This window comes from Nipponia nippon, unplaced genomic scaffold (genome assembly GCF_047370975.1).
Source record: "Nipponia nippon isolate SJK-2023a ecotype South Korea unplaced genomic scaffold, ASM4737097v1 scaffold_8, whole genome shotgun sequence".
NCBI classification, from domain to species: domain Eukaryota; kingdom Metazoa; phylum Chordata; class Aves; order Pelecaniformes; family Threskiornithidae; genus Nipponia; species Nipponia nippon.
This window is the reverse complement of record NW_028262402.1, coordinates 46,611,587-46,632,728: the sequence shown is the minus strand read 5'-3', so window position 1 is coordinate 46,632,728 and position 21,142 is coordinate 46,611,587. Positions and strand designations below refer to the sequence as shown.

Sequence of the window (21,142 nt, the reverse complement as noted above, 5' to 3'; positions counted from 1 at the left end):
CATGTGAGCAAATTTTTAGCCTTAAAGAAAGCATACGTATTTTTGTTGTTGTTGTTGTTTTGGTTGTGAGGTACATGGAAGAAGTCATTGCAGACAGCAGACTCTTGTTACAGCCTGGGGGACAAAGTCCCTCACAAAGAATTAAGCGGTAGTGAAGAAACAGACTATGACTTCTGGGTGCAAATCTTAGGCTGTTTACAGCTTATTCAAGGGACTTACGCTTGCAAGACTTCCTTGAACTTAGTGAGGACCAGAGATCTCTTTTCTGAGTCTTTCCACAGAGAAGACTGCTGTCTTCAGAGGCATGGTCTGTTGTCAAGGAGCAGCTGTGACAGCAGGGTTAAACTATCATGTATGTGAATGCAGCTGGAATATTGCTTTTGCCCATATGAATAAAACCTCAAATTAAGTACACAGAGACTTTCCTTCCCCCTCTCTCCAATGAGGGAACATATTCTTTTCACTCAGAATATAAAATTCTAACAGTGGCAGAGAAGAAGGTATATGTCAGAAACTCATCAATTTTACTCAACTTTTGCAGTGATGCGAGGTGTACAGCAAGCCTTCCCTTAAAGTGACATAACCTGGTGCTGCTATTCAGCATACAGGCAATTCATGTACTTTAAAAATTTGGAAAAGATTCTGAAAATTATCTATCCTGTTCTTTGCATCACTTGCATAATGAGTCCTAAATTATTCTGTTTATCCAGGTGGAAAAATATAGAGCTATACATGTTCAACTGGATGGTGTAATGACAATATTTCAGATAACCCAGACTTTTGTCTTAAGCAATGTTCGTTCCTGTTTTAATATTTCATAACCCTGAGTCTGAAGAGGAAAACATCAGTGAATATCCTGCAAGTACATTTGGCTACTTCTCCTTGCCTCTTAAACACCTTTGCATAGTGGACTCCTCAGAAAGGTGCTCCTGAGATACCAAGTTTTGAAAAGAATTTTTTTAAAATCCAGACTGCTATATACAATAGTGAAGATGTTCCACATCTCTATGGAACACTAGCCATTAGTCTCCTGAAAACCATCATGCAGAAATATCAAGTTACCACTTCTGACTGGGGGTTATTCTATGTGCTTCAAATTTATTATAGAAATCCTGAATCTTCTGACAATCCTCTCAAAGAATGTGCTGAGGAGTATAATGAATAACTCTTTGCATTAGAAAGATTCACAGGACTTTGATCACTGTCCCAGGAAGCCTCAGGTCACAATGAACTGTACAAGCTGATTACAGTCAACCATCATCAGTCTACATGTAAGCACTGCTGTTGTCAATTGCCAGGTCAACCACAGCAAAATACACTCAGTAATAACCATTCATATCTGATGTGCTAACTAGGAGTTTAGGTACTTCATTTGTATTGAAGTAATTGTGAGACTTTTCATCTATCAATCTAATTCCACAGAACATGAAATCAAGCCATAGTATCTTGATAAGAGAGACTGTAATGACTTGCATGTTAGTCATTCATTTTGTGGCTGGTTTCATAAGAGAAGCTCAGAACTGATATCTGAAACTAGCTTGAAAAATTTTTGTATTTTAAAAATCTGAGTCAACAGCCACGTGCATTTTGAATTAAAGGACACAATACTTCTATTTTGTGATCCTTCTTTTCCATTCCATAGTCAGCCTGTGAGTTTAATTACTGAGAATGAATTAAACAGATGAAATATTAAAAAACCCTGAACCTACCTTCTTCCTCCGTTAAAATGGTTCAGTATTTTTATTACATTCGGTCTTGTACCTACAGCATGTTACTGTATACATCACACTCAGAATACACAAACTTGCGTAAACAGTCCTGGGAAATGGGTAAGGCACATGTCCTGAGAGTTCCTTCTCTCTCCCTGGGCTAGGCACTTAAGAGATTGCAAACCACTGCAGCAAAGCACGGTTCTCAGACATCCTGAGAAACCGAGGCCAAGGTGAAAGCTATGCTTTGTCAGAAAACTTAAGAGCCTCTCAGGAAGTTCATTGTCAGCACTTTATCTCTCCTAGCCAGGCAATCAATTACATGATGCCACATGGAAATGTCTCTTTTTTAATTAGGAACAGTCCAATGTAAATAAAATAACCAAGATACAGCTGGCCACAGCTGTGTTCCCATAAATCAATATTCCAGGAGGTGAAGAGCAATCCTGTGAAGCTGACAGAGTAGCCTGGAACAATCAGGACACAGCTCATAGGACACATGCCCCAGGATACAGAGGAGATCCTCATTCACTGCTCAGTCCTAATCCCCACTTGCCCTGCACCAGTCTTCATCCTGTATTGGATAGGAATCACTGTTCCTTACTGCTCTGTTCTAGTTATTGCTTTTTAACCATTTGCCCCTGGTCTGCTTGGGGCAGACCTAGCCCAATTCCAGATTTGCAGCATATGCTCCTCAGATTGCTACTTTCAGCCACTGGATGTCGGATGCTCTTGACAAGGTTTTTGAAATAGTGCATTTCTTGGCTGCTTTGATCTGGACCACAATTTAACCTGATCATGATACTCAACTCTACCCTTGACCTTTGCCTAGGTCTGACCACGAGAACTGACTATGTCTATTGCCAACAGAGATTTCCCAGACGCTTCAGTTATTTTAACTTTAGGGACAATACAAAAGTTACACTTTTTTTTTTTTTTTAACTGGAAACATGAATTTTTCTCGTCTCCCCTGTACTCAAAAACACCTGAGTTAATTCTGCTCAAATCTGAATAAACACTAAGACTATAAGCATAAATGATAAATGTTGTTGATGTATCTACTCAGGAATGCATGAAAAAAGATTTTCTTTCTTGCTGTATTTTGCTTTCCTCTGTATTCTGACATTTTTTATTAGATCCACCTGAGGTTTGTGTAGATAAGCATCACTGCAAAAGACCTCTGAAGTGCAAAATAAAGCCAATTATATTACAGAAGCACATGGCAGTCTGATCTGTAAGATATGTGAATGTCAGTTTGGTAAAACACAGAGCTTAAAGAGAAAAAGACCACTAAAAATGGGAGCTGCCTCTCACTGCAAACAGAATTCTTATGTGGGTCACATCATGCAGCTGCAGAAAGATCTAAGATTTTGGAGCAACAACACATGCAATGACATATGCCCTGACATAATCATAATAAGGTCATTTTCAATACATGGAAATTTCTGCCAGAGTGCAGGCTGCTTATGCCTTTCCTTAAGAACTGGACTTTTAACCTGATGGCTGGACATTATCTTTTTTTTTTTTTTTTTTTTTCCTGTAGAGTGCTTAGAACTATTTAATACTTCACTGCTTGCAATGGACAAGTCACTCTTGCTAACAGATGCCTTTCCTTTAGGGTACCAGATGTCTCACACTTCCCACCACTGTTCTAGAACTTTTCAACTGGGATAACAGAAGCCTGTTCATTTCTAAAATGCTTAAAATTAGACAGCTAAAAACTGCAACTTACAGCCAACCCTTCAGGTGGCTCAGTCCTGTTGCAAGTCAAGTTGCTTTTGAACTTCAGCTGCAGTTCACTGGAGCCAAGGAATACTGTCTTCACTCAGCATCTTACTGCAAAGAGGTAAGCATCGCATGGTATGCAGCTCAGAGACTTCAGATTGTTCATTTACCTAACTGTGAATTCCTATTTGTGAGTCAGAACTGTTCAGCTTGAGAGCCACTGTAATTAAGCTGACATGCCATTCAGTGACCTTGGCATAATCCTAATGAGATCTAAGTTACAGACAACAATTACCAGAAAAATAGAGGTACAGTTCAAACAAAGGAGAAAGTACTAACATTTTCCGTGAGCAAGATCAATGTACTTTATGGCAGAGAAACATAATAAACTGCTTTATCAGCTCAGTCTCTTTATCCACCACAAAAAGTGGCTTGTACCTGAATAGTACGTCTGGCAACAGAATCAGGCAAACAAATTACTCTAGGAGATGAATTGACTGCAAACTGATGCCTTTACAGCATTTATTTCAACAGACAAAACACAATGCAGGCATGCCTTTTAAAAAAGTCAGCAATCAATACTACTCCAGAATCAGCTGAGTTTTGTAGTTACGGTTGTACACTGGCAGGTGAGGAAAAGCTGCTTATCCATGCTGCTGTCATTCCCATTGATGGTATCCGGCGCAAAGTGAGGTCAGTTTTGTTCTCTATTTGAGAGGTTATCAGCCCTTGAAACACAGAGGTATTTTTTTTCTACTTACAACTAACTGAAAAATGCATTTTAAAAGAAGGTTACCATTTGATGGGTTTGTACAGCGACCCTGAAAAAGCTTCCCTGTTTAAGAATGCTTTTATATCATTGATGGCAGGTTTTATACTAAAAAAGGAAAATATATGTTTAATATCTTAATAAAACAAAGAGTTGTTAAGCAGATACCCAAGATTAGTTTAAAAAAACTAATGATGTTGTTAAGCAATAACAGTCATTTTCATTAGAAAAAGTCAAATGACAGGACAGCATATGCTGTTCTGTTATTTCGGCCTTATTTAAAATGTACAAATCCAGTTGCCAATTGGAATTTCAATGCAAGTTTAGCAAGATGAGAGTCTTGTTTACAGCTCTAGCACAGTCAGCTTTAGTTATTCTTAGAGGGTATGGTGATACTTTGGACTTCATTTCTGTTCAAGTATTTCTGAATCATCCAAGTTTCTCAAAAGAAATCTGTTATTTCTGTGAAAGAATTAGTGTCTTGCAACTTAGCTATTTGTAGTGGCTTAAACCTGTGTTACTTTTCAATATACCTCTAGCAATCTAATTAATGTTCTGCCATCCATATGCCAAATGGTATAATTCCTCAAACAGATGACAGAAAAACTTGTGATCCGCCCCAACATGTGGGTATTCTGAAACATTACCACTTAAACCAAAGGGCATCCACACTAAGGCTAACATATTTTTATTACCACAAACCATGAAGACCATGTACTTGTCAAGTAGCCAAGATTGAGATATTTTGTTTGCTCTTGTAGCAGGCAGCAAATGGAGCCAGCGTGTTTTACACAAGAGATATTTTATGTAGGGATATTTATGACAAACAAAAATTGAGCTTTCTGAAATTGCAGTTCTCAAAAATCAAAATGTCTGTTTACATACACCTTATGAAGCAAAGCTAAGCAAAACAGGTTTTAAACAGCTTCTTTACATGAGAATGTGATTCATAACTAGCTCCAGATTCTAACACATGCACTTGTGTGGAAAGCCAATGAGGTCAAACTTCACATTTCCTGGGGATCCTGTGAGATAGGTGTATGGGCCATGTACTATACACCTGCATGCTTGTCAGGATGCATCTCATTAACTTTTCTTCAATAATGAAACAATGGCATGATAAAATCACAGAATCATAGAATCATAGAATCGTCAAGGTTGGAAAAGACCCTTAAGATCATCGAGTACAACTGTTAACGTATCATTGCCAAGTCCATCTATACCATGTCTTCAAGCACCGTATCTATCCGTTCTTTAAATACCTCCAGGGATGGGGACTCAACCACTTCCCTGGGCAGCCTGTTCCAATGCTTGACCACCCTCTCGGTGAAGAAGTTTTTCCTAATATCTAACCTAAACCTCCCCTGGCACAGCTTGAGGCCGTTTCCTCTCGTTCTATCACTCGTTACTAGGGAGAAGAGATTGACACCCACCTCACTACAAGCTCCTTGCAGGTAGTTGTAGAGAGCAATAAGGTCACCCCTCAGCCTCCTCTTCTCCAGACTAAACAATCCCAGCTCCCTCAGCTGCTCCTCCTAAGACATGTGCTCTAGACCCTTCACTAACTTTGTTGCCCTCCTCTGGACATGCTCCAGCATCTTGATGTCCTTCTTGTAGTGAGGGGCCCAAAACTGAACACAGTACTCGAGGTGCGGCCTCACCAGTGCTGAGTACAGGGGCACTATCACCTCCCTGGTCCTGCTGGCCACACTATTCTTAATACAGGCCAGGATGCCATTGGCCCTCTTGGCCACCTGAGCACACTGCTGGCTCATGTTCAGGCAGCTGTCAACCAACACCCCCAGATCCTTTTCCGCCAGGCAGCTCTCCAGCCACTCCTCCCCCAGCCTGTAGTGTTGCCTGGGGTTGTTGTGACCCAAGTGCAGGACCTGGCACTTAGCCTTGTTGAATCTCATGCAGTTGGCCCCGGCCCATCGATCCAGCCCATCCAGGTTTCTCTGCAGAGCCTTCCTACTCTCCAGTAGATCAACACTTCCATCCAACTTGGTGTCATCTGCAAACTTACTGAAGGTGCACTCGATCCCCTCATCCAGATCATCAATGAAGGTATGGAACAGGACTCGCCCCAGTACTGAGCCCTGGGGAACACCACCTGACCTCCTGAATACCACCAATAAGTTGTTCCAAATGCTAATGACATTTTCTCCAGGAGGCCACGTTCAAGGACAGTCAGGTATTTCACTGTGAAGTACTCAACGCCCTACAAGAAAATACAGCAGAAACACCCTGGGTATCTTTGTTGTAAGGACCGTGATCAAGCTCGCTGCTGCTTCCTTATCCTGCCATCGCATTTCTCACTGCAGCCGCAAAGCTCTTACCCATGATCAACAGTTGATTTATAGCAAGATACAGTTTTTTCACCATGGGAATCAATGTATAAATTTAATAGATTCAAGTGCATTTTACAAGCTCATGATTAACTAGGAAAAAATACTTCCAATTTTTAACAGGGGTTTTTTCTAGCAGTTACAATATGCTCCAGAATTTTCCTGTCAAAAAATGGGGCTAACCTACAAAAATTGCCAAACATTTTAAAAATCAGGCTTACTGAAAACCACCCGGGATGTTTTACGATTCTGACAGTTCCTTCTCATTTGCAGTCAATAGGTTCATTTGCAAGCCATCAAGATTCTAACACTTTGCAAGTTACTACCTATTAGTTGAGTTGTAGTATACGATATGTATATAACCAGTCTATTCCAAATGCAAAATAAAATGCATGTCTGACCTCAGGAGCTGTAGTGGACTAAGTGTTCAGAAATTATGATTTACCATGGCTTTGCAGGTGGCCAGTAACATGCGAAGCTCTGGTAATACAATCATTTGAAATTGAACACCCATATCCGTAGATTAGCTCATCTTCTGACGCTACAAAATCTTGCATATAATTATATCAGCAAACGAAGAAAGCTACACTATTTTTTCCTAACTTGAAAAGTTGTTCATCAGCTCTTCATATCAAAAACTTGAAGAAGCTTAGATGACCAAATGTTGCTAGCAACTCTGCTATGACTAGAAACAGAACACAGAACCTCATAACGGAGCTTTTTATCTTATCCCACAGGCTAATTTAGATGAAAATACTCACAGAAAAAAGTTAACTAACTAAATAAATACCGCACACTGTGCCTGCGCCTTACCAGGGCCAGATGTGTTTCATTTACTGTTTTAGCTTTCCCAAAACATATATGTCTTTTCTACACAGGTCGAATACTTCACAACTTCCTGTGCAACTTTAAATAACATGTTTAAATTATTTTCTTCATCTGCATTTTTTTGAAGTGGTGACTGTTTGGGGAAGAGGGTGTTATGGCAATGACACAATGTTTTATCAGATCATGACTTTGAAAAAATTAAATTACTACAAATTTATACAATCGACAATTATTTTTCTGGGACTCAAGTCAAAACATTTTTCTTTGTAAAGATTTTAATCAACTTAAAAAGAAAAGCCTATCTGTTAATAAATTTGGTCCACAGTTCATTAAGAGAAATTGCATTTTGTCTAAACTTTTAACTTCAGAAGGAAAAACATGCAGTTTCTGCAAAGTCTACTGATCAAGCAAGCCAAAATATTGAATGAGGTAATGCAAAGAACCCCAAGAACCATTAAAAAATTGGAAGAGTTCAAGCTATTTAATTCAACTTACTCTTACCATACAAAGGCATTAAAAACAGTAGTTCTTTCTTAAAAAAAAAAAAATGCCTTTCAATAAACATGTAAACTCATGGAATACATAGCATCAAAGTGTATATATACCAAACCTATAGCAATGAGTCAGATTCTAAAACACCAACAGAACGTTTCTTCGATCTTCCCCGTTGTCACTCTAGAGGTAAAACAGAGTAATTTGAGTTTGTGATTTCAGAAGTTAATAAAGACAACCTTGTTGTTTGTATGGCTCGTGTCACTAGTGTACTGAGGGAGGCTCTCAGGGTCACTAAGATTGTACCTATATGATCTTACACATACAGAAGTGACCTGAGTGCCTGAACTCTGAGCTTGCTGGATACATGCCAGAATAGATCCCAATACCACATACCCATTGTTAGTGTTGTGGACTGCTCCCACTGCACACAATTTCACAAGGACTGTGAAGAGAAATCTTCACAACTAATACAAATTTGACTTAATCCTGTCTACAAAGGTTGAAAATTTGAAAAAAAAAATGCAAATTGCAGGTGTGCATAAAAAAAGAACAGCCAAAATTGGTGAATTGTCCTCATCTCATATGATGTAAAGCTTGCAAACCTAATTGTCTTCTCTTCCTTGTGACAGCACGTCAAAGTCATACTATGCACCCATGTCCTTCCTCCCCATCCTAAAGAAAAACAAGTAGCAGCAGCAAGAAATATCCCATGCAGGCAGCAGGTTGTCTAAGAAGACACACCACAGCATCTGTTTCCAGTCTCTGCCACCAGCATAGTCTGTAACAGAAATGTTCTACATCCATGCACCCCCAGACATGCTCTCTGTATCCACACCTGAGACATGATTCCCTCATTACATCTAAAAGGGAACGTGCAGCTGCCTCGCCCTGCTGCAACCTTGCCTTGTGAGCTCTGAGCCATTAAAGGCCTCATGCTTCTCAGTTATACTGCATACTACTGAGGGAAAAAAAACAGTATCTCAAGATATGGCCTCAGACACAGATAACCTACTAGCTTTTCTCATTTTCTGGGAATATAAATAGAGCACAGTTTTGTCTCACTCTCTTTCCTTTATAAAGACTGCATTTCTACTGCAACAAATTCTTACAGTTATTCATCTTTACCAGAGCAGTTCAATCCCATCTTTTGTTCCTCTTTAAAAACTCCGAACATCTTTGAGCTAAAATTGTATCAGAACTTCACAGTCATGGAAATCTCCAGGGGCTGGATGAACACAGTCCTTCCTATAAGCAATCAAGAATTCTCCTTATTTAGCTCACTTTAGTCTTCTCTGTCTCCCTCAGGTTTGGAGAGTGGCCAGGTATATTGTTTCCTTGCTGACCAGATACAATTTTTGCTTGATGGTAACGAAGGATCTGTCACACCAGCAAAATACAGCATAAACTAGAAGAATACTAACATTTTAGCCTTAATTCATCTGCAAAAGCCCATGGTGATGGATTCAGTGACGCATCTTTTCTTATGTAATGGAAAAAAATAAAGTACCCAGATACTAGTACGATGAAAGAAGCATAAGAACTAAAGTTAGTAAACAGAACCTTCCATGATGAGTTCATTTTTGCTGTCTTCTAAGCCTTGCAAAGACTATCTGCAACATATGACCACTATGCATCTTGCACTGATAAGTGTAAAAGAAATGAAAAAATTAACTCCAAAGCTTTTCACTCTGGGTGGCTGAAGGATGAGGGAAGAAGATGAGTTTCCAAACAGACCATCACTATTTTTCAAGATGCGTGATGATTCAGTCTCAGTTTTCGAGATTAGTGTTGCATTCAGTGGCCCTTCAGCAACCCTTGACAACCAGAAGCAGAAGCAGCAGACCTCTGCCTTCAGAGGAAAAGTCAGCTCTCACAAATATGCATGACAGACTTTTGGGAACCTTATCACAATTGAAGCAGATCAACAATCTTGCAGATGGCTTGCTTTTAATTTGGAACCAAACTCTCCGTTGCTTCACTGAAATGCCATGTTCCCAAGCCAGGCTTCACACAGATTCATTTAACTGAGTTTAACAGTCTGAGTTTAACTGGTGGTATGTTGTGTATTTTCAATCACTCTGCCTGCAGAGCTATAAATTATAATGATTTCTACAGTATTTGCTCAATCTGTATGTCTCTTTCCTTGACAAGTTATGCGGTAACGGACCTGCTTCACAGGTGCAGACATAAAATCAGTGTCACAACTTAGCAGCTCACATCATTGTTAATTTACACAATAGATTCAGATCACATTTGTCCAGGCATTCAAAAGTCAAGAGTTCTTGTGAGTCAGTCAGAGCTGAGCAGCCTTGTTTCTCAACAGTGGTTCATTTTTAAAAAAGGAGTCTCAATAATCTCAGCAGTCTCAACATAAATATTCCTTAATTCAGCTTATGCATAGCCCACTCCTTTAAACAAACAAAGCAGACCTCATGTTCATGCCATCTACCAACTTCTGTAACAGATTACTATCAAATATCTTAAACAGGGTTCAACAAGTGTGTCTGAATCGCTTGGAAACTATAAGATCACAGGACCGAAATTTTGCCATACCAATTATGTAAAGCCACTAGAAAGAAATCCATGCATTTTTGCAAGAAGGCAAAGCAGGTTTTTTGTGGAACAAAAGAAGCCTTGTCTTTTTCTATTTTGTGATGACTCCTAATTAGAATCAATGATTTTTTATTGTCAGCCCAGATAAGCTTGTTTGCATAGCTGTAATTTCTTAAAACAGAAATCTGAATGTTACTAGGAAAATATATCCATCAGCAGTATGACGGACCTTGAAGAAGAATAGTGGCATTGCTTGATGTTTACATCTGATTAACCTTGGAGACAATTCTGCAAGTGTTGAACAGTAAAGAATATAGTAAAGAGCCAAAGCAATTTAATTTTCTTTGAATGTATTTATAGAAATGTACCAAGAGTACCCATAAAGGCACATTGTCATCTCTTCCTTGAGCTTATGCCAGTTGATGACCAATAGAAAGCATTCAAAGAGGGAGAAAAGAGAGGGAGGGAAATTATTTATAACAACTCTTTGTATCAAGCACACTGTTTCATGGACAGATGAGGAACATTACATTTCAATATTTCATGCAGAAACAGCTCTTAAAAAAGAATTTCTTACCACAGTGACATGTCTCTAAAATGATTCACTTGTGATCTTGAACTTTGTAATGATGTGTGTGAATTCTCAAGGGCTGAGTACTCATGGAATAAAGTTGCTATATATACTTAAAAATGATGGTAAGAAAGCATCAAACTTAAATCAAGACAGACTTTAATAGACAGAAAAAACAACCACTCTGAGTAGATAAAGGCGATATCAGAAAACAATCGCCATATGGCTATACTAATGTTTAGCAAACCCAGATTCATTGAACAGAGCTGAGTCCCACAGCAGTTCCAGAGAAAACAGTCACAGCAGCCTCACTAGCTCCTCTTTCTGAATTTCCTTTTCTCAGTTAGTTCAGCACTCTACACAAACACAGACTGCACCTTCACAGCGACTACCTCTAAAAAGACCTCCCTGTTTCCATGCGACCTTGTTCAGAAAGGATTGTTCAGCAGTTATTCAAGCCCTGGTAACACAAGATCAACAGCAACTGCATTTCTGTAACAGAGGACTCCACTGCACTGGCTGTATTGGTAATAATCTTGTCCAAGAAGTCTATTTCAACCATTTATAGGGAGAGTCCACTATAATCATGTTCTGAACAGTGCTTAATCCTTATACTGTCCAAGCCTTATACTTTCCAAAGGGAAACCTACCCTGCAAATATCTATCTGTAAAAGTACACAAGCTTTTAGCATCTGCTAAATGCTACCTCAGCCAATTGGGACTACAATGGCAGTAAAACAGAATTGCTTCAGGGATCAGAGTGAATCAAGCTGATTCTTGTCTTCCTTGGTGTTTGGGCTACTGTGCCTCAGGCTGAGGGGAGACCTTATCACTCTCTACAACTACCTGAAAGGAGGTTGTAGTGAGGTGGAGGTCTGTTTCTTCTCCCAAGTAACAAGTGATAGGACAAGAGGAAACGGCCTCAAGATGCGCCAGGGCAGGCTTAGGTTGGATATTAGGAAAAACTTCTTCACTGAAAGGGTAGTCAGGCACTGGAACAGGCCGCCCAGGGAAGTGGTTGAGTCCCCATCCCTGTAGATGTGATGCTTAGGGACACAGTTTAGGGGTGGACTTGGCCGTGCTAGGTTAACGGTTGGACTAAATGATCTTAAGGGTCTTTTCCAACCTAAATGATTCTATGATTTTATGTAAATATGTGTATAAACCTGCATTCAAGACATGCCATTGAATCAATGTAATCACTTAGCTGTGTGTCACTGACTTCACGATTCTGCCTGGAAGAATCTCACTAAAGTCTATGAGACTACTGCTGTGCAACTTCCCCTTTAAAAATTCACAGGACCAGTCCCTTCTCTTGATTACTTTAAACATTAAGTCAGTAAAAACATCTTAAACTAAATCTGAATGCTGAAAAAAGTGTCAAAGAATACCTTAGCATGTCCAAATGCTTCAGAATATATTTGCATTCAGTTTACAAAATATTTAGCTAGTTCAATCATATGTGCACAAAAAGGTATGTGGCATTTTTCCATTTCTTAATTACTCTGTCCAAATAATCCAATGACTGTTCTATGATGCTTAATTCTCAACATTTGTTTTTAAAGCCTATGTTCACAGATAAACCAGCAGACTTAGGTGTCTGTGAAGTTCGCCACAGAATGCCAGAAGCAATAATTAAACCTCTAATGCTTAGGAAATCAGTGTCCATCAGCTGAATAAAAGCCGACAGTGTGTTTACCTTTGCTTAAAACTGTATTTCCTTTCTGAAGAAGTAACATTGCAATGCACAGTATAATCTATTAATTAGTTCCCTCTACTTTTCTCTTCCTTTCTTTAAAACAGAATAATGTTTTCTGGGAATGTCTGTTTCTCTTGTGACTGTATCATAACTTGCACTTTCTGTCTTCCCATCAGATATTGTTAGGCTTTTCTACCAATAAATGGAAAGCTTCATAATTTACTCACTTTGTTCCTGATACGGTCCAGCTATCAACCAAACACGGATGCTGAAAATGCAAAGTAAAACTGGCAGAAAAGAGCAGAAGTTATCTAAAAAGATTTTATGGCTTGGAGAGTTATCCAGTTTCCAAATACTTCACACAGATGTGCTCCAAAGCCACAATCTTAGCATTAGCCCCCCAGCTTTGAATTCAAATAATGCTCTACTTTAAAACCCTAGTATTCAAAAAAACCCAAAAATCAAACAAAAGAGAAACCAAAACCAACCTCTAAATTTTCTGGAATTCAAATTTTGGCAGATACAAAGCTTTATTTGGGATTCCACATTCACGTAGATGAAATTTTTAAGAGTGCTTCACTTTTTTAGTTTCTCATTTATTTATAGTTTGGTACAGCAATGAAAAAAAACCACAAAAATGTTCCATTAAAATCATGCTACAGGGAAATGAAAATAAATAAAGTATAATCTTTGTGCCTATCCACAAGCACAAAGATGTAATAAATTGGAAACCTTTCCACACAAACGTAAGTGTTTGTGCAATTAGGAATGTTCATTGTTATTTTTGGATACTTCACAGTCATGTTCTGGATTACAGTGAAAATAAAAAGATGCTTGTTCGAAAAAGTTCTTTAAAAATCTGTCTTAAATTTTCCAAATATCTAAGTCAAAAGGCAAGAAAAGCTGGTTCAAATACTTAACAGGAAAATCACATTATTCATTAGAAGAACAAGAATAAAATTAGAGGTTTCATAAATTTTATTCCATAACATAAAATATGGTTCTCTGGCTATCACTTTTCATTGTCATCAGTTCTACATCTGCATGTAGAAGGGAGTCTGCTTTGCATTTTTGAATGCATGAAGAGATACTTTAATATTAAAGGTTAGTACTTTGGATACCATAAGCCTTCAGGTACTCACTGAACTCAAGTGGAAGTTGTGCATCTTAAGCAGCCACAGCAAAAGCACATATCATTACATTTTGAACTACGGATGCATTGTGTCTTTCATACTGAAAGAATAATATTAAAACAGCATTAGTACCACCGCTGAGAGGTAAGATTTATTAGCTTGAACTAGATGCCATCTAATGTGATCACATGAGTTTGAGCTGTTCGTGGAGGCACACCCACCATTCATAATTTGTTTTTCTTTTAAACAGCTAAAACATCATAACCAAAACCAGTAGGTTACTAATATTGCACAAACTTGTGAGAGTTAGGAAGCCTTAGCTTTATTGTTGCAAATTAAAACTCAGCTTTTCTGTGTCTATATACCATGATATAGTCTAATTACTCATACACCTCTGCCTTTTCCATGGTATTTCTGTTTCAGTTAGTTTACTGAATTAGTGAGAAAATGGGCAATAGGCAACTATAAACTTGGCATTTTCTAACTCTCAGCAACTTGACTCTACAATTAAATTACTGTTCTTTTAACATTAAGACTAGGTGCTCAGTTGCTACTTTAGCATAGTGAAAAATTCTCCTGCAAGCATGCAAGCAAAAACAAATTGAAAAATTTTTATAGTTTTTATTTTGTCAAGAATTCAGTGCAATATAGGATTTGATATGGTTTTTCCTTATCATCAAGCAACAGTGGCATGTGCTGTACTAAAACATACAGTACATGCCATATATAACGCACCACGTGAAGACACACTGCTAGAGCCGGAAGATGGAAAAAAAATCCCAATCATTTTTACAGAATTCATTTCTGGTTCTAATCAAAATTTCATCTTGAACACCATCTTCCAAGCACATGTTCTTCAAATAGCACACACAGACATCTATCTAAATACTCATGCTCACCCAAAGATGTTTACTTGTGTCTCAAAAAAGCATTACACAAGTGTTTCAAGTTTTATGTTCTTTTTTTAAAACCATAATTTCTGTTTTACATGCTTAGTAGACTGATGCGTTGTGGGATAATTGCAGACATTTAGCAGACATTAAATGGATGTTGCTTCAAATCTGGCAGGAATACTAGCAATTTTATTGGTTTAAATCACACCAAGCAGCTGTGCTAAAAAGTGCAGTATATGTATTACTATCCCCGTACTTTAAAATACTAAATGGCATTGTGCTGAAGCACAGCTCAGAACTTACAGAAAGGAAAAAGATTGAATTCAGTTTCAAAAGGGGAAGCATTCCTAGTGTACCTGAATAAAACTGCAAAGAGTGAGCCTGAAATTTATCTGTAACAACATGCTGTTGCTATTTACACCAGAAGAAATATATTAAGCTTATTGTTTGCATAGCATGACAATAAAGTGAATTAAGTACCTCTTACTGCAGCTGAACTTGAAAAGTACAAAAATACTCACTATAAAAGAAGAAACACAGAGTAGAAAATAAGCTCACAGGTACAGCCAAAGAGAGCAAAAGGTCAGGATTTGCCAATTGCTACTGTGGAGTTTCCACAGCTACTGGGAATTCTCTTTTTTCCTAATCCAGAGGAAATCTGAGGGAACCTCAGATATCATTGTGTGGTAACTGTTGGCAAATGCTACAGATTTTATCTCAACCACTGGCGCACTAACTGCTTTCAACATCAATTTTTCATTGAACTTTTTCTTCTTTAACTTATTTCTACAAAGTACAAGCTAATGCATAGATTAATAAATAAATATAACACATTTGAACATGTCATACCTACTTTATATAAAGAAGTTTAGGAATAGACACTAAATATATATTACCATGTCATGAATAATTTTTTTTAGTCTTTAAACCAGGTCACTGAAAAGAAGAATGCGTTCCAGATGCAGTAAGTTGGAATACAACCTGAAAGGTATTTTAATGAACAGTAAAGGAGCCCAATACATTTTAACAACTATTTAATGAATTCCTATTCCAAACAAGCCAACTCCAGGTGAGGCCTCTTGTATGCAGGTACTCTTCAACTTCACAAATTTCCATGTAATAAAGCTAGGCCAAGCATTGTCACCTACTTTGGCTTCCCATATAAAATAAAATGCAGGACTCCATGAAATTCATGCCTTTTAAAATTGAAATGCATTTTTTAGAACAAGAACCAGTCTTCTAAAAATGAGCGGGAATAAAAAATACACCATGATTTTTCAGTACACAGAGAAAGTATATTGGATCAAATTGCCAAGACCTAATACGAACATGCAGCTTTGGCAGCAAATTCAGTTAAAGCTGGGAAAAAAGGGCCTGATTCACAGAAAAACAACAATACAAATCTATCAGGATTTGCAATTATTTTCCACTCCACCCTAGTTACCTTTGTACAGAGGGACAAGTATGTTCTGAGTTTTTGACCTCAAGAATGCTTGACTTCTAGTTTGGATCTGATGTTTTGTGTGCTGCTATCTGATTAATAATCACCCTACAACACTTTTATCTTCCAGAATCGAAGAAGACTGCTTATCCAGAACAAGAAGGAGCTAATGACTAAAGTATCACTTGTAGCTGTAGTTTATCACTTCAAATTTTTGTTACATAGATACATAGAAACTAGTTCAGATGTAGCAAAACAAATGCTGAGGTCCAAGGAATATTCTGCTTGGCTCTGATTTTAACTATAAGCACATCAAGTACTGCAGTCCTAGCTGTTCTTCAAGTCTCTTCTCAAATATATGATCTCATCATCACAGAGAAATAACAGAGAAGAATAAAATGATTTTATGAAGTTCAGCCTATAATTAGTTGTGCATCTGATTCCGCATTATCTCTATTAGTGTTACAATTATACAACTTATAAGTAACCCTGAACTTGTATTACTAAAACCTTGCAAAGCTTGCTGAACTATCATAGCAATCCATTGGGATATACAACACAGTATATAATAATACACTTTCAACACTCAGCTGCACAGGAACAAGTATTGCATGATAAATATACTGACTAGGACCCATAGTAATATATGCTTAATGAGAAGATTCCCTCTTGCAAAATGTTAGGAACCATCAACACATACAATGCTCACACAATGACTAACTTAGTATGTGATGTCACTAAGGTGACTACTATAACTGGCTTCCTCTGATTATAGGATGTCTTGATACGTTACATTAAGATAGTTACTCCCAAAGACCTATTACTTCTGCTACATTCTCTGTAGTAAATCCGGTTAGTTCACATATACATGTGTATTTGGCATTTTTCTTTCCCTGCTTGGTCTACTAGACTGCCTCTTATTAGTCTGCAAACTGCAGTGGACACTGACTTTTACTTTATAATGAATTTAGAGAAAGAGGCATCCTACACACACAGAACCAGAAAATAAATTATAGAAGGACCCTAGGTGTACAAATAAAATTATGAATGGATTGTTTTGATTTACCACTTATATGCATAAATTCATACAGGTTTGGTGAAAAGTTTCAGATTTCTTTTGCATAATTTTTTGTTAATTACAGAAATCATACTTCATTATCATCTTGCCCAAAGTGTTCTCCCCAATATCTCACTTAAAATCTCAATTTAAAACATTAGATTGTATTGATTGAATTGAATTGTATTCATATGTATGAATGTATTGATTGTAAATTTCACTCTTTGGTAAGAAAGGTATGAAGTCTGGCTGAAGTAGTTTCCTAAATATATTGAGAGACTTTCAGACCATGGTCCCTTGGCATTAGAAAGCCAAATACATTTTTTCAAATTCACACTATTTGTGAAATGGTAAAGGAAGAAAGCAGCAAGCTGTTTCACTCAAACCTTGCTAAAGAATGCCATTTCTTCATGCTTGTCCCAAGAAAGGGAGCCTATGTTCCAGATTCACACCCACATTATGAGGGTTAATATGTCACCCTGAATATTTCTACATTTCATTACACTTCTAAACATGAAAGCAACATAAGCCTGTGGCTGCTGCTTCTGATATGCAAACTTCTTGACACTATCCAGCAACACTTGCTGAAGTTCAGTAAAATTATTCACACTTTTTAACGTTTATGAAAGCAATCATTCTTTGAGAAGCTAATATAGACACCTCTCATTTTTTTGTGGCACAGCATGACTTGGCACACGCTTTAGTTTAGGTTTAGTAGTCTCAAAAACGTTCTCATACGAAGTACCTTATCCACTTAAACATCAACATATTTATCAGTGAGTGATGATTCTTTCAAAGCTAAGGACTCCTCAAGGCCTCATAATAATGAGTAGGTCTCTGTAAGCATCCTTTCTGAACAGGCAGGTGAGGGAGTATAGAGTATTACTAATGCAATGTTTTCCCCAGTCTTACTGGATCCCTCATCATAAGTCTCCCACTAGAAAGACCCTGGGTACTTGGGTACTCTTTTTTCCATTCATTTCCATGCTCCTTCACCATTCCTGCCCTCTTTCTTCATAGTGTTGTCTGTCCTCACTCATCTGCTGATGTCTGTCTCCATCTCTTTTTTCCCATGTGCTATTCCCTTGAAAAATTCTTTTCTTGACCCCTTATAATTATTTTTTCTCCTTCTCTCTCTCCCCACAAAGCTGACAAGAAATCCCTGAGGAGGAACTGAAATTAATGGTAAATTCTGATCCAATATATCTGGAGAGCAGAAAAGAGAATATTATGGAATTTAAATATTGAGAGAGCAGAGAGGCTGAGTTCAGGCTCTGGTGTGACAAAAGGGAAGGATAAATAGTCTTCCCAGTGTCATGACACAACCTCTACCAGGTTCTTTAAATTCAAGAGAGAAATCTGAGAAGATATCCGCTCTCCCTGAAGGAGATTGGCCCTTTGAAGTAACAAAAGTGAAAGAAAAAAATTTTCTCTATCTATTTACTGTACAAGCAAAAATCTACTTCACGTTAAGAAAATTATTCAAGTAGGCACACACTGAAGGAGAATCCCAGCATTAATTTATATTTCACAACATATAAACAAATACTTTTTTTTTCAAGTGAATAAAAATCAGCAGTTAGTCCTAGAAATTATATATTCATTCTTTTGTTAGGTTATGCTGAGGACTGGAAACAACACTGGTGAGGCTGCTTTCTGCTGACACTAAATAAGCACTTAGTGAAGGTAAACTAATCATCATCCAAAATACAGACTATATGTAAGGGCAATCAAGAATCTGACTTACAGAGATTATAGATAGTTCACTGGAGTCTAAACATAAACTGATTCTAGGGTTCACTGGCTAGATTGTTACCCCCATGTGATTACATATGTGTGAGACTGACTTGCAGTGACCCTAAAAAAAACAGCAAGAAAAACATTACTTCGGGGGTTGAATGCTCACTGCTAGAATCTGTGAACAGAGAAATTGTTGTGTGTTTTATTCCCACTGTATTCACAGAAACAAGGCTGTGGGTCTGTTTTTGCTTAGTAATGAAACAAACAACTGCCTTAAAGAATACCCAATCCTTCTCAGTTTCTCATGGTAACATTATGTAAGATCCTGAAAATTCCTCAAGTCAAAAAGGAGTAACATGATGCAAGAATATTTCAGGATAAATTGTGCCATTTATTCTGCAGTACTTTTCCACATATATCCTTCATGCAGGTGCTTAAGTACTGGTGGTACTGAAGTTTTGCTATATGAAGGTCTACCATGTCACTTTTGCAGCCCACAGTAAAAGTTTATAGATTTAGAAAATAAAATTTTGTCTAATCCTATCTGTCAGTACATATCGAATTAAAGAATACCTTTCCTTTCTGTTTAGGTGGAAAGGTGGAGCAGTCATTCATTCACACAGACTAGTTAAAAACGCACACCATTAACTAGGAAAAACAAAGGCAGAATTACAGCTTCTCTGTATTTTCATGAGTAATAGAGAGCCTCTTATCGGTAAGAGCGACAGAATTCAGACTTACTGTGCATTTGTTCGGCTTCTCTCCTGAATGGACTCTCATGTGAATCAGCAGTTTATAACGGGCATTAAATGGCTTGTACCTTCGCGGGCACCCTGCCCAGAAGCAAGTGAAGTCCTCTCCCTTCCTCTGGTCTATATGGATCTTCTCTATGTGCCGCACAAGTTCCTCTTGCTGGTCATACAGTGCACCGCAGTCAACCCAGCGACAGCCATGCTTGCCATTGAAATCGTCCAGCTCACCATCTTCGTCAAGCAGGGAGCCTGGGGCAGAAGGAGGCACAGGCAGGGGGTGAATGTGACTGGGGAGGCTGTGTGGATGCCGCTGCTGGTGAGCATGGTATGGTGGGGGTGGCCCTGTTGGAGGAGGCAGCAGCAGCAGAGATGGAGGAGGCATGTCGACTGTATGGCCTGAGAAGTCATCCAGCTGTTCATCTTTCAGGATACCCACCACCTGGTTGTCTGTGGGCGGCATGCCCTGCTGGATCACCATGTTACTTGTGGTGGCCATCTGCAAGCTGGCTTGCTCCAGCTGCTGCATCCGCTGGTACTCACCAGCCCCATTCTCAACATACCCTGGGAAGGTGACGTTGCCATTAGCCATGAGAAGGCCTTTCTGGGCAGTTGGAATAGAGCAATTTTGGGGTATACAGCTTCCTCTCACTCCCAAAAAATGTCCATAGACCTCAGGCTGTGGGGAGTCGTTTGCTGGTGAAGTTCTGGAGCTGTTGATGTAGGCCACCAGAGAGGTTGGGGATGTACGGATGATTGTATTGAAGTCAATGCCAATGCCGTCAGACAGAGGAGATAGAGAGACTGCTCTCTTTTTAGAGCGGGCTGATTGAGACCGGGCTGAGGAATGGCAAGGACTAGAGCAAGGGGAATGCTTATTTTCCATGCCATATAAGTAGGACGGTAACGAGTTAGAGATGCAGTTACTGGACATAGATGTTCCAGGTGAAAAATTCAGTAAGTCCCCCAGCTCAGTGCTGTTTTGTAAACGTTGGTCAGGAGGAACAGAAGGAAGTGTCCTGTACCCATGCGACCACTCTTGCTTAACACTCAAAGTGGACTGACTTTCTGACAAGCTTAATGTCGTAGAGGCCAGAGACTCATGTGACAAGAGCGACCTGAAATAAAGGCACAATAAAGTAAGTAAACAGTTAGACAATTCAGCAGTGGTTCTTCTGTCTTCACACACACGTAAAATTAAAGAAAGGCTACATGTGAGAAATATTCTCCCTAATTTTAGGTACTCAACTTTAGCACTCTCAGTTAATGTACCAGCAGGCGTACACGGGCAATACATATGTAATAAGGTCACCCAGGAAACCGACTTTAAAACCTCAAGATTTTGAAGAAAAGTTTCTGTTCTTGATACATCACTGCAGAAATCAATGCAAATTTTTTCATCAGCTGTGGTGTAAACAGGTTTAGACTTCTG

The 21,142-nt window shown here is 38.5% G+C and overlaps 1 protein-coding gene across 4 annotated transcripts in view; it reads right to left on the bottom strand.

The window, feature by feature from the left end:
- GLIS3 (GLIS family zinc finger 3) overlaps positions 1-21,142 on the bottom strand; it is a 178,973-nt gene that overhangs the window by 110,087 nt on the left and 47,744 nt on the right. For all 4 annotated transcript variants that reach the window (XM_087742320.1, XM_087742316.1, XM_087742317.1 and 1 more), the window contains exon 4: positions 19,703-20,828. In XM_087742320.1, coding sequence (XP_087598446.1) covers positions 19,703-20,828 — 1,126 coding nt within the window. The remainder of the gene's footprint in view (positions 1-19,702; positions 20,829-21,142) is intronic.